The sequence below is a fragment of the Pleurodeles waltl genome, chromosome 5 (genome assembly GCF_031143425.1).
Source record: "Pleurodeles waltl isolate 20211129_DDA chromosome 5, aPleWal1.hap1.20221129, whole genome shotgun sequence".
NCBI lineage: Eukaryota > Metazoa > Chordata > Amphibia > Caudata > Salamandridae > Pleurodeles > Pleurodeles waltl.
In genome coordinates this window covers 923,674,471-923,691,684 of record NC_090444.1, presented here as the reverse complement: position 1 = coordinate 923,691,684, position 17,214 = coordinate 923,674,471, and the positions used below count along the sequence as shown (strand labels likewise).

General features: G+C 39.6%; 1 protein-coding gene across 6 annotated transcripts in view; it reads left to right on the top strand.

The window, feature by feature from the left end:
* Window positions 1–17,214, top strand: part of SLC8A1 (solute carrier family 8 member A1) — a 1,017,544-nt gene that overhangs the window by 55,064 nt on the left and 945,266 nt on the right. For 4 of the 6 annotated variants that reach the window (XM_069235055.1, XM_069235053.1, XM_069235051.1 and 1 more), the window contains exon 2: window positions 13,753–13,824. The exons of the other annotated variants lie outside the window; for them this stretch is intronic. In XM_069235055.1, the coding sequence (XP_069091156.1) occupies window positions 13,778–13,824 (47 nt within the window). In that variant the 5' untranslated portion in view covers window positions 13,753–13,777. The remainder of the gene's footprint in view (window positions 1–13,752; window positions 13,825–17,214) is intronic. 6 annotated transcript variants of the gene reach the window in all.

Genomic DNA, 17,214 nt, shown 5'->3' with positions numbered 1-17,214 from the left:
GGTGAGAAACATATTTGAGAATTTTCATTACCAGGAAATGTAAAATGCACCCTGCCCTCTGGACTGTTTAGGGCCTACTTTAGGGATGACATATATATTAAAAAAGAAGGTTGAGGCCTGGCAAAAGGTTTGTCTTGCAGGTCAAATGGCAATTTAAAACTCCTTGCAGTGGCAGGCATGTGCCAGATTTTAAAGGGCTACTTAAGCGGGAGGCAAAATAAGTGTTGCTGGTCCACTAGTAGCATCTAATTTACAGGCACAGAGAAACACGTAGTACTCCCTACAGGCTTAGAAGTAAATTAAATGTGATAATCAAGTGTATGTCAATATTACATTGTTTAAAGGAGACAGCATAAGCACGTTACCACTAGTTAGCAGCGGTAAAGCCCTAAAGCCAACAAAGCAAGTTCAACAAAACAGGTGGGATGAAGGCAAAAGGTGTTGGGACTACCATACAAGAGTGTCAGGTCTAACAATAATGTTCTCTGAGTAGTATAATAGGTAACTCTGCCAGAGACATACTTCACGCTCATCTGAAGGAAAGTTCCAAATACTACAATCAAGGATTTGAGCAAAATACATTTATGTACTGGCACCCAATGCAGTTGTCTCAGGCAATCTGAGACAGAATCCCTACATGGTAACTTGAACAACAGGCTACTAGCTGCATTTTGAACTACCTCCAACTCATTTAGAATGTATTTGGATCACCCGAGATAAAGACTGTAGCCATAGTCCAGCCTAGCAGTGATCTGTGCATGAACCACTGTCTTCTGGCCTCAAGAAGCAAAAAGTTCAAGAATCTCTTCAATTATTTTATAACAGAAACAGAAGTATCTGCCACTCAACATTTGAGGGTGGAAAGAAAGATCTGAGGCAAACTTGACTGCCAAATTCCTGGCCATCAAAGTAGGAACAGTGGGTTTAGCAAGTCCATCTGGCCACCAGTCTGCAGCACAGAAGATTTCTTATAAGCAAATAAAGATAACTATAACTGGGGGATTACAATATTTTTTGTTAGATGAAAACATTACATTGTCACTGAAATTTTCACCAATTTGTCAAGTTAACCTTTGCTTTTTCAGGTAATTTCTAGATTTTTCTTTAAATGTAAAGTAATATTTTATTACCATACCTAAAACTAAACCCCCAGTGCCTCATCAGGCAGTTCCTGGGGGGGTTGTGCCCCAGGGTCTGACCTTAGACCCGTCAACCCTATGCCAAGCACAGGCTTCCTTATCAAGAGGTTAGCATATCAATATATACATAGGGCAGGTCTATCATCGTTCTTCAAAAGTCCTCAACATTTTTTATTTACATTTCAATAATTCACACAATGCAATGTATAATAATAATGATTTTTGTAAAAATGTTTAAGTTAGTTTTAATAATAAAAGTTTGTAAGACTTTCTTGTTGCATAGTTTTTATAATTAGATTTTGTCGGTGAAAAATGGCAAAATAATAAGTAAGAGGCATATTGCTTTTTTGAAAAAAAAAGTTTGTGTGTCTTTCTTTTAAAAATTTTTGGCCCAGAAAATGCAATCATAAAAACAACAAAAAAGCCTTGCACTCAAGCTGAAGAGCACAGAACTCCGGCAAAGAATTCTTTAAAACAATATGGTAAGTTCTTCTGCGGTCATGGATTCATTCATTCAGGAGACTTACTTTTTTATTTTAATGGTGCTGGGGGGCTGCCGGGCTCCCTGCAACCCACAACAACATTAATTAAAAGGCTTGGTTGTGCCCTTCCCTATTCTAGGGGCACAACTAAGTTAAAAAAAATATAAAAAATAAAGCTCTTGCAGGGCATAAAGGGGCCCTCCTTCAAGAAGCAGTGAATAATTAAACAAGTGGGTCATGCCTCTGATTTATTATTCAATTTTTTTTAAAGTTACTGTTGGTGGCCCGGTGTCTACTCGGGACAGTCATCTAGGACTAATAGTTTGGGGACCCCATACCCTGGGGTATTTTATTTAAAATAATGGGTTTGGGTGCATGGCCCTCTCCCTAAGTCAGCAGGGTCCCAGAGACCCCATCCCCTGGGCCTATTTTGTTAAATTAAAGGGAGGGGCACACACCCACCCTCCCCAACCCTTAAGAGCCTAGAGGAACTAATCCTCTGGGGCTTCTAGTGGATACCCCAGTGCCCAACCGAGGCAACCATAAAGCAATGTGTTTGGAATTGGTGGAGCGTTCCCCAGTCCCTTGCATCCCCAAACAGCTCTCCAGCCAGCACCATACAGGATGCCGGCAGGAACCTGCACTTTGCCTTTCCAGCTCCCTGGCAGGAGCTTGTGTTTTTATCTTTTCCCGCTGTAGGGGAGCAAAGTTGAGTTCCCTACTTAGGACTGAGGGCAGAGTATGCCCACACTCTCCTGAGCAGGAAACCACAGTGCTTGGTGTTGGGTTTCTCGGGCATTGTAGATTATCGAGTCCTGGGGGATGGGGTCGGAAGGACCGATATTGGCACTGGGAGGGGGTGCACGCACCCACTTTTCTATTTTTGGCCCCAGGGATTGGGTCCTCAAGGCCCAACAGAGACTCGAGGAGGGGGGCTGCATAACCCCCTCTTCTTTTTATCACTTTGGCCCAGGAGGATGGTGACCCTGGGGGGCCATTTGCAGCTTAAGGGGGGGCATATGCTCCCTCTACATTCATCATTATTTAGCCCTGAGGGATGGGTTGACTATGCCCATTTTCAACTCTGGGAGGAGGTTTACATGGCCCACACTCCTTAAACTAGTATTTGGCCACAGGGGATGGGGTCCTTGGACCCTCACTGGCTTGGGGAGGGGGGCCCACTAATACCCCCTACTTAAAAATATAGCAGCTAAGACCCCAGCCCCTGACCCCCCCCCCCCCACAGATGTCAAATGTTATTACAATAAAAACACTGACATGCATTTTCTTTCCTTTTTAAACAATAAAAATGGCATTCCCGCTGGAATCCAGTAGGATTGTGGCTTTTTTTAAGTGTTATTTTGGCCCTGAACCTCCCCAAACACCTAGAGGGCAGGGTATCTCTTCCCTGTCCCCTTATATTTTTTTTTATTAACTTCAGGACAGGGCACAAAGTCCCAGGGTCCTGTAATGGTTGCCTGCAACATTTTTCTTCATGTTACAAGCAGCCGATCAGAATGCTCTCTCCCATGGGAGAGTGTCTCCTGTCGGAGCAAATTGGCCCTCGTGAAAAAAACACCCTTGGCCAATCAGAACGCTCTGTTTTTTTAAATTGGGTTCAAAAGAGTTTCACAACAGTATCTCAAAGTATCTCAAGAGTAATATCTCAAAAAACTACTGAACATATGTACACCAAACCCAAAAAGCAGTTTTTTCAATACAATATTGTTTTCAAAAAAAGGTCTATGGAAAATTCATAGGAATGTTGCATTTTAGGACCCCGGCCCCTTTTTTTTCAGTCCGTGCTTGACAGATCATCCCAAAACATTCCATGCACAAACTAGGCAAAAAAGATAAACTTATTGGAAAGTTTTGTTGGCATTCATCAAACGGCACCAAAGTTATTATCAGCATAAAAAACGTATTTCCTATGGAAACACACAATCCTAATTATAGTAACCCAGTGGTGGCTGTCACTGTATTTACAAAAAAAATAGCAAGAACAGAGGTGGCACAGCTGCCAGATTCTGGGGAATGTCTGTCTTTATATAGCCACATTTAAATTGTGCAAAAAGTGAATTAAGACACGTCCTGCACCATCTAGCTGCTCAGACAAGACAAGCATTTCACCCCCTCTTTGGTGGGATTCAAATAGATGGAGGTTTCTGCTAGCCTATCAGTTTAACTTTCAGGGCCTCATTTACAAGCCCATTGTCACTGCTGCATCATTTTTATGACCCAAGGGTGGTGCTAGCAGTGCACTACACTGCTCCATATTTACAAACGTATGCATTGGGCCCAATGCATCAGTTTGTGAAGCCCTGCGTCACATTATACCTGAGCCAGGTATAATGTATGCAGGGTAGGTGTTCTCACGGGAAAAGCCACGCCGAACCAATGCAGTGAAATTTACATTTCACTATGTTATTCTGCGACTTTGCTGCATTAAAATTTTGCGCCTGATCATAGCATACTTAGAATTGATGCAAGGCTTTTTCCTATGGGAGACTCCTCGCATTGCTGGAGTTGCGTCAGTTTAAAGATAATACTCTAGCAATGCATGAGTTTAGCGCCAAAAGATGCATCAGAATTTCTGACGCATCTGTGAATACATGCACCATGGAGCTCCTTATTGTAAATTCAGCACATTCGTGTCATTGTTAGGGGATGTGTGGAAAGTGCAAGAAATCTGATGCATTGATGGCAATGCGTCAGATTCTTGTAAAGGAGGCCCTCTGTCTAACTGACTAGCGCTCTGAAATAGCTCCAAGGAAATACTGAAACGCTCTAACAAACATCAGAGCAAACGGATAAATAAAAGAGCAGTACAAAATGATTTTAAATGTTTTATGTTAACACACATACACATTCAAAGTCAGCGTAAAATTGAGTTGTTATAGTTGTTCTGTTCGGATCCTGTTGAGAGGGCTCTTATCCAGAAAACCAAATCAGTTGCGCCTAAAGGCACAGGTGGTATGAGAACTAGCTAGTTACAGTTACTTGACATCAAAATATTGGCTGATATAATCTTACGTCAAAGAAAAGGGCAAAGAAAACAATGATGTCCAAATAGACATAAGCAAATCCCAGTAGTGTTAAAAGACTTAAACAGCCACGCTGGAAACTAAACGGCACTAAATGGAAAAATCCAAAATTTGCTGATCAGACAGATATTATCAGTATTTCCATTAGTCGGCTACACCTGCAAGATGTTCCCAGTGATATTGTCAATGTACACAAAAAGGTGAGAGCTAGCGCATCAGGGTTTCAAAATAATTTGGCAAGTGGATAAGCTTTTTCTCAAGAAATACGAAGGCAATGTTCCTGAGCGAAAAAAGAAACAAACTCCTGTTATCAATCAGAAGAAATGCACAGGAACTGCAGAGGTTATCCTGGAGGTGCAATGGATGTTTCCTGACATGTTTTTCTCAGAGAATGAGCTTTAAAGATGTGATTTAACACCCATGTGGTTGTCTTCAATGGGCAGTGGCAAATCAAGCCCTGTGCAATCTGGACGCTGTTAACTAGGGGGGTGGAAGGTTTGTTGTTCCCACTACTGGTGAAATTTTGCAATTTCCTGAGCTTTCCCCTTTTTTAAACTTAGTTGTTTGACTTACTTTTTAGCCTTGCCTGTGCAATCTTTTTGCTACCTTGTGAGACAGGGCCTTATTAGGAGTTTGGCGGATGTAGAACATCCTTCGAAAATGGTGTCTTGTCCTGTCCGCCCTATTTAGACATTTTTGGGCTCCTATACACTCCACAATGGGTAGATGACACACCCACCACTTTTGACGGATGTCCTGCCATTGCTAAACTATAAATGAGGCTCGTAGCTTTCATTATATAGCAAGATAACTTTCATTATAATTGAACCGAATCAACCTAGAATGTCTATGCAGTCCTTTTCTCTGCGAGCTTCTTTTTGCAGATATTTTTCTGTGTACAATGACAAATTGCAAACGTCAGCTGAACTTTCCTCTACACGTTTACCTTTTCGTTTCGACTTTTCGTGTCGCACTTGTTATGCGTAATTTGTGAAATTAAGCAATTACACCGCATTGCTTATTATCAAATGCACTTGAAATGGAACACAATAAATGGACAGAACATGAGTGGCTATTGTTCGCGGTTCTTGAGTTCTCTTTACTATTTTCGTTAGCATGGAATGCATCCTTGCGTGCATAACAGACGCAAGAATGCATTCCATGCTAAAATATTGCAATATATGCCGGATTGTCATCTTGCATTATTTTCCCAACATTTTATGTAATTACTCAAAAAGATTTCACTTGAATTTTGCACACCCTTATTTATTTTGCAAAAGTTCAAAATGTCTTATGCAAATCAATTTTTAGCTTTAAGTCAAGCCAAACATGTCATGCATTGCTGCAAACGACATGACTGTCATGTAATTTGGCCAAGCATTAAAACTAAGGACTCTATGCGAAGTTTAAAATGCTTCATAAAGTTTTACGATGGATGGGAAAAAATAAGTTTACACACCTGTAATTTTATTTTTGAGGAATATCGGGAAAACAACCTCATTATTCTTTACATGTGTATTATTGAATACATTACAATTGTTCCTAATCCAAATGGGGCAAACAAAAATTGTAGAGAAGGCAGAATAGTTATAGCATGTTATTAGTTGCATTAGAGACAGCAGAAACTTCAAATAATATGAAGTTTGATGATTACCCAGTGCTTCATTTGTGCAATAAATAAATAAATACATACATAAAAATTAAGCAAGCAAGTACCTCGTCGTAAACTTTCTAAAAGGGGCCCATCGCAGGTGGTGTCGTTGCTGAAAATCCAGTCCGACTACAGGTCCTTGTTCGGCCTCATGTGAAACCTGTGAAATATGCAGGTTTCCAGCAAATCTGAAAATCCTTCCAAAAAGTTGTCTGCAGATGGAAAAAAAAAAAAACACACGAAAAGCTCTGTATTTGAACTATTGCCCTTTTTATATCATCGAGGGGATTTTTTTTTCCTCTTGGTGAAAATGCCATCGGTTTTGGTAATGTGTCCTGACCATTCCAATTGTGGGCCTGACAGGACGAAATTTCCTACTATTTCCAGACATGGGACTGGCTTGTTTCTGAGAAGTGTCGGTACTCTCCAATTAAAAGTATAACGTTTTTCTTGAGATATGCCGGTACTCTCCCTCTCTAAATAAAAAAGTGCCGGTACTCAGTACCGGAGAGTACCGGCCCATTTAAAGCACTATATTTATGTATAACTTATATCAGGTTAGCTTTAAAACAGAAAATACTTCGGGGTGGAAAATATTCATGTTTTGCCGTGCAAGTCTGATGTCCAAAGGAAAAAAAATCTTACGAATTGTAATGTTTCTCTTGCATGTTGTAGTGTGTTCTTTCTCCCCGTAAATACTAATTTGTTACATATTTTTGCTTTTTGGACCCATTAATTTGAGTCTTAATTCCACGCCTCCAATTCACAGCGTGCCATAATCGGAGACACAATGCTGCCTAACTGTGTTAACCTGCCTTCTTATCAATGCCTCTGACCTAACTGTGGAGATTCATTCAATGACAACACTCTGTTTCTCTGACACGCGCACCGAATACAAAAAAAAGATTTGCATTTTTTCCATGCTCATAATCCTGCGAGGGTAATGCCTGAAAATTGAGCCCCAGTTTGTCATTAATCTTTGATGCATTGAAATACTGATTTAACTAAATCTGATTGGATTTCCGGAATCCAATCAGTGTGTTTTTCTGTTTTCTATGAAATGTACTTGATATCTCCCCACTGAGTCCAGCACAATAATGCATCTGTCCATGTAATGCAGAGCAATGCAGCTGGGAGTAAGATTTTTTTAATCTGTTCGTAGACAAAGAGGTACAACTGATTACACCTCTGGATACTGACACAGTTTGCTAAAAATACATTACTCTTCGGAGCTTAGACAGTAGGGTTTCACTTGCTTTGTTTCGGTCTTTGCTAACAGCTGCTTAACTATGGCCCTGTTGATTGATGGTCCCTCTCCTATGATTAGGAGAAATTTCCCTATAAAACTCTGACTCGTTCCCCCCCTCTGGATTCGGATACAGATGTGTGACGTCCTTTCACAGCTGTAGTCTTGGGGACATATTTACCAACGTTTTGTGTTACCTTTGTGTCGCACATGGTGAGGCAAGGGGAACGCAAAGCTTGGATGAGATTTAACAAACAACGCGTCCCTAGCGCTCTGCTCACTGAAATGTGTATCTTGTTGGGAGGATAACGAATGTATTTTGGGAGACCAGCCTTTACTGTCTGTTCAGCATGGACGCCATTGGAAGGCTGGAAAGGCAAAACCCTGTTTCTGTTGTAAAATCATATTTTAAAGCTGAAAATTACTAGAACAAGGTTAATACTTTGAGGTAGAGAAAAGAGTCGGGATTTAATGGAGGACATGTAGATTGAGGAAGAAGTTTTAATGATTGTTTTACTAGAGATATCAGGCAATGCAAATTAAGTAGGTAATGGATAATTCATTTACCTCACTTCCTACAGGAAAAAGCAATGAGCACGTCATTTCCTTGAATTCCAGCACAATCTGTGGGGAGGCGTGATTACAAGATGAGGCAAACTCAAAAGGTCTGAAAATGAGGGCAAGATGCTTAATAATGTGGACAGGCAAAAATGTTAAAGTACGAATGTGCTGGCGGTGAGTGGACCCATTATCGCGCACAGAGGGATGAACAAATAGACACTTGCTTCATTCAATGCCAAGTCACTGTCCGTGTAACATCAATTGAAATACAGCATTTTAGTCAGACTTCAAAAATGTGGGTGAACTACTAAATGGTGAAAAGATGAACAATACTCACCAGCCAAAGGGGTCTTTCTTAATTATATCGTAGTATTTTTACAACCAAATGACAGCTCTTCATTATTGGGTTCAACTTAATTCATCGCTTTGTCACAAACCAATCAGTATATCACACAAATCATTTTCATGCACGTTAAGCGGGGGAAGGGTCATGCTGTCATTCTTCAACTACAGAAGAAAAGGAGAAGGTGTCATGTTCAGCATAAGGTGTAGGTAGACGTGGTGACACTCGAGGCAGAACACAGTGATATTATTATGTAGAGGTCATAAATGAGGTGTATTACTATTTATTTACTCCTAGAACGATTATGTTTTTGGTATCATATGTGTGTCATAAAGTAATAAATGCCAACATAGATAGCATGGGTGGCAAAGATGAAATAAATATTTAACTGTGCACCTAGTATAATAACCCATCACAGAAAGACACTACTAAGAAGCGCTGAAGGAGTTTGCTAGATTGCTATCTTAAAAATGTGGTTGAGCCTTACTTTTACTATCTGAAAAAGTCACTCAGTGTTGCAGACTAGAGCATAAATATCTCTTGCAAATATCACAGAGAACTCGATGCTTTCCATGAGTCCAGGACTGAAAAGAAGTGACAGCAAATTCTAAGCAACATAGCTCATAAGTGCCTCTGTTCAGAAGTAAGAGTGTGCCACACCCATTACCGTAGCGCTGAGCTGCAACTATTCTGAATCATTCAAAATATCTTGGTGGCCCACAAGGTCAGCAAAGGCACCTGCTTTCATTTCTCCTTTGGAGGCCTGCCTGCCATATCCAGAAACCCCAACTCTCTGGGGTGATCTCTGTGATAAAACTCCATTTGCTGATGCATTTTCATCACTACTGAATGGCTAAATGGGCCACTGTAATGGTTAAAAAAAGAAATAAAACCTATGGTCCTGAGACAGAGGGAGACTCTCCTAGCTCAGGGGAGCCCTTGCATTTTTTCCCATCCTGGGAATGAGCAGGGGACATGTGCATTGGGAGTAGTGCCCTAAAATAGGGCAGGCCTTCTAAAGCGTGAGAAGACTTTGACTTCGTGAAAAGCGGCCTTTGTTTGACTGGTGGTTCTCCTGCTCCATATGGGAGGCGGAACCTTGGGCCTAGCACTGCAGCAGCCCTTCCAACTTACAACAGATCTCCTGTCTGGCTAAACTCCCAGTGACCCTTTTTCTGTACCCAAGAATGGCGAAATCATGTATAGTTTATTTAGCACGTAATCCATTTGAACGGATTGAGCACCTAGTTTATATTTAAATTATAAATGGGACTGTACAGACACTTCTGTAATTCTTTATGCAAAGAATCTCTTTCAGTGCTGTCTCACTCAAAGAGGGGGCTCCATTGTCTGGAGGCATTCCAGTCATAAATGATAGACACCCCTCCGCAAGCTCTTCAAGCCAAATACAAAACGAATCAGTTGTAGCAGAGCCAGAAAAACAATGAGCTAAACCTGTGTAATTATCACGAGCAGAAATGTAGATATAAATTCTGGAAATCTGAATAAACATTCTGTGCATGTTTTTTCTTGTACACTCTGCGTTTCGCCCTTCTTTCAAGTTTACTCTGTTTCAATAGACTAGAAACCAAATCAGATACACATTTGTCAGTGTCATCTTAAGGCTTTGGGAGGCCCTGGGCAAGACATATTTTGGAGCCCCTTTATATAGAATAAATGTAGTAGTTTATTACCCATTTGCTGCTAACTCAAACCCGTATGATGCCAAACAATGATAAATTATAAGTTAAACTTTAACAGACTCATACAAAAATAGCCGAAATATCCAAAATATCTGTAAAATGACACGTGTTAGAGACAACACCAGAGGTAGAGATAGGCAGAGTGAGAGAGGTTTAGAGAGAAAACTAGAAAAATAGAGGTCAAAGAAGGAGAGATCACTCTTCCGGTGGGCCCCTTGTAAGGTGGGGTCCTGGGCAGTTGCCTACTTTGCCTATGCCTTAAAACCTCTCTGATATTTGTGTTCTACGACACACAATAAACCAGTTCTGTAACACAGCTGCATGAGGGCTAAACTGATTGTCAGTTGGACATGTTATTTTTACCTCTGCTGTTTTTGTTCAAGAAATACAATAACAATAGTTAAAAAGAAATGTGTAAAGTGTCCTTACTATAAATCACCCCAACATTCTCCATGTAGGTTAGTAAGTGAGCACAAAGTACTTAGAAACAATAAAATGTTATCTAGTGCAAAACATCTCAGAATTGCCTCTTGACCAAACGAGACTGTTTCAATAGGCTTGACAATAATGCATTTTACGAGAACATAAATAAAAAAAAACAAAGGCAAGGATTTAAAACAGTCACAGCAAAACCAACTACATACACAGAAAAATATTTACCTTGGCCCTTGAAAAGACCCTTCGGATATCTTGCACAGCATGCATCTAATTGAAGACTCCAGTAACTTTAGCCATGCTGCCCAAAACTCTGTGTCACTTGTCATCTAATTACAATAAAAAATAAATAGTGTAATCAGCCTATGGAGACACCTTATTGTTTGAAAACCCAAACCAAACATACCACTCTCATAAACAGCAGATCCATTGCTGCCTCTGGCTTGGGATATAGATGGTTCTTCCAGAAAATCTCTGACAAATTATAGCAGATGTAAGTTTCAAAGAACCAGGAGGAATGGCGAATGGCCAACACATCCAGAACGTTACCTTCCGGGCATATTCCATCCCTAAACTGATCACTCAAAAATCCTAGTCACAGTCATCAAAGCTTGTGTAAAACAAGAACCAAATATTTTAATTCTTCTCGTGCTGCCAAACTTTAGTGGATGTGTGGTTCTGTAAAAACCTGCTCTCGAAATTACCAAGAGTAAAGAAACTAGTTTTTTCACCTAGGAAAAATAAAACTCTATTTCCCTGATTCCGAGGGTAGCACAACATAAGGGATGAGACTACCCACTGCAGACTCTCTGTGAGCACACTCAGGGGTCACACTTGAAGTCCTTCTAGTTGTTATTTTTCTTGTTCTTCAACACAAACTAGCCAACACCTGTTTTATCCAGCAATTTTTCGCCATGATTTTCTCAAGGCTAGGAAACACAAACACCAAGTGGTTTTATAGTGATAGTTCACCTATCACTTTCGTAAAGTAAGATTGTGAAACTCACTTATAAAAGAATGGAATCATAACATTATTAAAATACATACGTCAGAGTTAGCTTACTTATAGGGTAAGGTCATCAATACAGTTAAAGGGAGCAAAAACCCCTAAAAGTGTTAAACAAATGGATGCCTGTAAAATGACACATCACGAATGCATGACATCCGTATTTCTGAAGTTATCTGTCCTAAAAGACCAAAATCAAATGAAAAAGAAACAAATAGATTAAGTATTAGTTCCCACCCTATGAATCAAACTTCCTTCCAAATTCAAGAAAGCAAACTTGCCCAAATGTTTTCAGTATGCTGTAAAGTCATCAAAATATGTTTTTAGGGTCTATTCGTAATTCCAGAAAAATCTCCCTATACTAGTACAGCACAATATTACCATGCTAGCACACCAGTGTTCCAGCTGGTCAGAAGGTACTTTTTACCATGGATTTTAGAATCCATGGTTTTCTCGTGTCATTTTACAGATATTTTGGATTCTGAATAAGTCATATTTCAGCTATTTTTGTATGACCCTGTTAAAGTTTTACATATAATTTAGTATTGTTTGGCATCATTCAGATGTGAATTACCAGAAAACGTGTACATTCATAACTATTCTCATCAAGAGTGCATTCCCCAACAGAAAAACCATGAACACCAAGAGTACAAATCCACGTAAACAAGTAAATCATTAAATAATCTTATGAAACAAGTATAACTAAACAGTGAACATACCTGTTCAGGAAAGATATCAGTAAAACTTTACTGTCTCTTGTTAGAATCCAATTAGTTTCAAACTCGCCAGTCACTTAATCTTATTCAATTAGCACAGTATACTCAGCTATAGTGTGAGCCTCCACATTCCACTGTACAACAAAAGGAGAGTAAGCTCCATCCTTGATTAGGAATATACCAAACCACACACAGAAAATGCATCCACAGCACTTATCTAATCTATCATTATGGAGGTGCCAAAATCTACCGAGTGTAATGTTATCTTACCTAAGCGGCATCTTTAAATTACCTTATTTGTCCATTCATAGGCACAAACCACACCAGACCCTGGTGCACATAATGCCACCATTTCAACGTGGAGTCACGTTGTCACCCTGTAACAGATGACATTCCAATAAGGCATTACTCAATTGTGGTGTGACTGAGTCTGTGCAGTTAAACAACCCATATGTCTGCAACAACTTCCTCATATATCACAATTATTGTAACAACATGAGTGTTCCGCGTCTAACTCAGATGCAATCATCACAACCCTTTTTCTCCATTAATAGACACAAATCACACCAATCAATGGTGCACATAGCGCTTCTATGTTAAAGTGGAGTCTCATTCTCATACTGAAATGAGTGCCACCACAATAGAGTACCACATAACCTGAGTGCTAGTCATAATGGCACAACTATGTCTTTACAGCCAAGTAGCCATACAGTATTCTCAGGCTCAATTTCCTGAGCGCCACATTACTGAAACAAACTCCTGATACATTACATCAATCACAACAACATGTGTTCCTGCCCAGTAGGGAGGGGTCTCCTACGTTAGGCCCAGCCCTACTGTTAGATCATCTGCAGTACAATATGTATTGCCAGTTAGGTAAGTGAAGTAAAGGTATGGTTAAGAGAAAAGTAGGGTGTAAAACACTACCAATGTATGTCACCATGTGTCAATAGTGAGTATCAGAATAACTCTAGTGTAATCGTCACCATTCTTTAATAAGTTAGAACATGTGTTATTAACCATGTGCTATTAACCTATTATTAACCTGTTTCAAGTCATACCTCCCAACTTCCATTAATTACACTAATGGTTTCCAGCATTCTCGTTCACATTGTTCTCAATTCCCATTGCTTACAATATTACTTTATAACATTCCCATTTTCGTGGTTTACACTGCTTTTTTAATTATTCTCAGTTTCCTAGTTTTACAGTGCTGAATTCCAACACCCCCATTTACATAGTATGTGAAAAGACATTCAAATTGTGCAGAGATCTCAAACCTAGTCATTTCCAGTGATCCTTATTCATTCATTCAAGAAATATTGCAAATACTGATCAATGTTGATACCTCTCTCAACTGCTTTGAGTTTAGGGATCCACTGTGATTTTGCTCTACGAAGGCTGAGCTCTCCTTTTCTCTTCCTAGGGTCCGGAGGGATATATTGTATGCCATGAAATTTTATCACCTCCAGAGAATTGTTTTGAAGAGCAATACAATGTAAGGCTGACATATAACTCTTATTACTTACTTTATTAACCTTGAGATTTTCCAAAATGCGATCCTTGAGTGGTCTGATAGATATCATCCCACATATGCAAACAATTGTATAGACCACATATTTCGTTGCACATGTTGTTTGGGTCTTATAGGTCATTGATGTGTTGTATTTATATTCAGGCTTCTTTTCATCTGCAAATCGTCACACACTGCAATCACCACATTTATAAAAGGCTTTGTCGACCATGTGAAAGCCAATTTATATTTTCTTTAGTTCGGGAAAAGCTGGGGCTCAAAATATTCCATAATTTAGCACCTCTTCTAAACGTGAAATGCGTTTCTTAGTAACTCAATTTGTCACCCTGGAATCGCTTTGAATTAAACTCAAGTGTCTCTGTATGGTATAGCTAACCCTTTCAATATTAGCACCATATGTTGTGATTAATCTAACAGTGTTGGTATGTTTCCTATTAGAGGGTTTAGAGTGTCTTCTCATTTGTGTATGCTCAATGCTCTACCTGTCTTATGTTTTTTTACTTCCTTATCATTTACTCTTTTTCTGAATCTGAATACTTACTACACCAGATAAATATCAATTCCCTAAGATGAGGTATTCATAGGGTGGAATAAATACTTTTGATTCCATTTTTATGAGTGAGAAAATGTGAAATAACATGAGAAAGGAGGTGCTTATTGTACCTATTTCATCATGTACTAGAGTTTTTCACAAATAACCACATGCTGAAATTAACTATAACCTGTGCCCCTATGTGTGTTCGTAAGCAGTGCCTGATGGGAGCGCAAGTTATAGTTAATTGACTAAACTGTAACTGGCGTATCTCAGGTTTTTTGGGGGTTTTCAAGTGTTAGTTGTCTCATTTCATAACCTACCTAGCTGACGTCAATTTAACCTTTGTTTTTTTCAGTGAAATTTGTGGGTTGTTAATTCATATTCTAAATTGGCCAAACGCCTGAGACTCTACAAGCATCCAATCCCTTTTTCACAAGGCTTCTGACTGTGCTCATTGGGGTCTGGGCCTGCAGCCAATCCTCTGAGGGCGCTCCTATGTGAATGTCCAATCACCACTGAGCACTAAATGATTAACAAGAGTTGCCTGCAGAACTTGGTCTCAAGGACAGGCCCTGCAGTTAACCCTGTGTGGGAAGCTAACCCCGTCTGAGCACAAAGTTTGTCTATCAAAGTTCTTACTAGTTGAAAGTTTAGGAGCTATTAAGTGAATAAAAGGACGAGTAGGGTGAGAAAGCAGAGGTGGAAATGGGATGCTGTACTTATGCAGACGTCTCTCTTTTACACTATTTTTAGCCCCTTTAAAAATACATTACACCTCAAATCACCTAAACCCTGTAACCCCTCTCACAGTTTTAACCCACTGTTGTTTTCATATCTGCATTAATATCTGGCTGTTTATTTACTTCATCCTGATCCTCAGAATAGGCTTTAAATTCAGCAGCTCCTATTACAACGAAATGGCATCCAGGAATGCCTCACTCTTCTCTTGAATTAAACATGTTAGGAATTTGGTTGTTTATTAGAACTCTCTGGTGAAACTGCAGTTGATCATTAGGGACATAACTTGACAGATTGCTTCCTGGTGTTGAAAGTAAATGTTTCACTTTGCATGTCAGAATGTTTCATAGACATGGGTGACAAAGCTACTTTAGAACTAATGGAAAGTGTGTCCTAATTTTAGCTTTCTGAAGCACTAACCATAATTTCCAAGAGAAAAATCCCCCCCTCCCCCCCCCTTACTACATTATCCTTTATAGGAAGCACTTTCATTTTTACAGCTTTGATTCAATCAAGATGGTTTCAGGTCTGACACACGTTTGTCATAATTGCAGAATATTAGTTCTCTATTTGCTTACTGGAGAACTGTGGTGAAGCTACAGTAGAACAGTGGAGAATCAACTGACAGGCTGCTGCTAGTGCTGAAAGTACATATTTTACTCAGTATACTATACGATTTCTGACATTAAGGAAGAAGTTATTTGAGAATTTGTAGCAAGTGTCTTCATTTTAGACTTCTATAGCTCTAACGATAATTTCTATGACAAAAATAAACCACTCATTTTGTTCATTTGCTGCAGTATCAGCTGCAAACATGCTTTCAGTTTCAACACTTTGATTCCATCAAGATGGCCTTGATGTCTGACACACTTTTGTTAGAAATACCAAATGTTAGTTCTCTAGTGGTTCATTTGAACATTCTGGTGAATCTGCTTTTGAACACTGAGGAATCAGCTTGCAAGCTGCTTGTAAAAAATTGAATCATTACTTAAAGGAGGTGATGATGACCCACCCAAAATAATTAACACAATCCTTGTCAGGGTGAACCACTAAAATACATTTACCTGAGCTTATCCCCATGGTAGCTATGGCACAGAGCAGATAGGCTTAACTTAGAGGCAAAATATCTATGCAGTAGCAAATTAGTAGTAAAATCACTGTGCAACAAAATATGGATCCCAAACCAATGAAAAAAAATAGAGTAACTTTTAATAAATTAAATGACAAAAATCTAACGCAGGGAACCAGAAATTCAAAGTTAAAAAAAAAAATAGCACCAAAAAGCATTAATCACCAACCGCGGTCAACTGCCTGCAGTAGCCCAGGATGGGTGAAATATGCAAGCCAGGTTTGATTTGGTTGGAAGTTTTTTCCTTGGAAATTAAGGACTGATTTAGATCTTGCCAGAGGGGACTACTCCATCACAAACGTGCCGAATACCCTGCCTACCGTATTACAATCCCATTATACAGTATACTATGGAAATCATAATACGGCAGACAGTATATCCGTCACGTTTGTGACAGAATACTCCATCCACTGAAATCTAAATCCGGCCCTTGGTCTTAAAAATGGAAGTCCAAAATCTTCAGCTGGGCACAGCAGCAAGCTGTGGTTGAGGAGGGATCCATGAGGCCAGACAGCCGTCGACGAGTTCGGGGTAAAGGTATTGGTTTTGGGTGGGAAAAGTCTTGGCAGGAAAATTGTGGTCATGCCCAAGGAATGTCCTTTGCATCTGGATACTTTTGGCATCTTTACCTGATCAAGACTTCCTCTTTCCCACTAAGGGGCATATTTATACTTGTTTTGCGCCAAATTTGTATATTTTTTTTAACGCAAATTCGGTGCAAAACTAACTCCATATTTATACTTTGGCGCTAGACACGTCTAGTGCCACATTTATGGAGTTAAAGTCATTTTTTGGATGTGGACACCTACTTTGCGTCAATGAGAAGCAAAGTAGGTGTTCCCATGCAGAAAATGACTCTATGGCCTTTGTGTCATATTTATCCCCTGTGCTACAATCACGTATGGGGAAGGGCAGCTTTGCACCATTATTTAACGCCTTGGTCAGGGCCGGT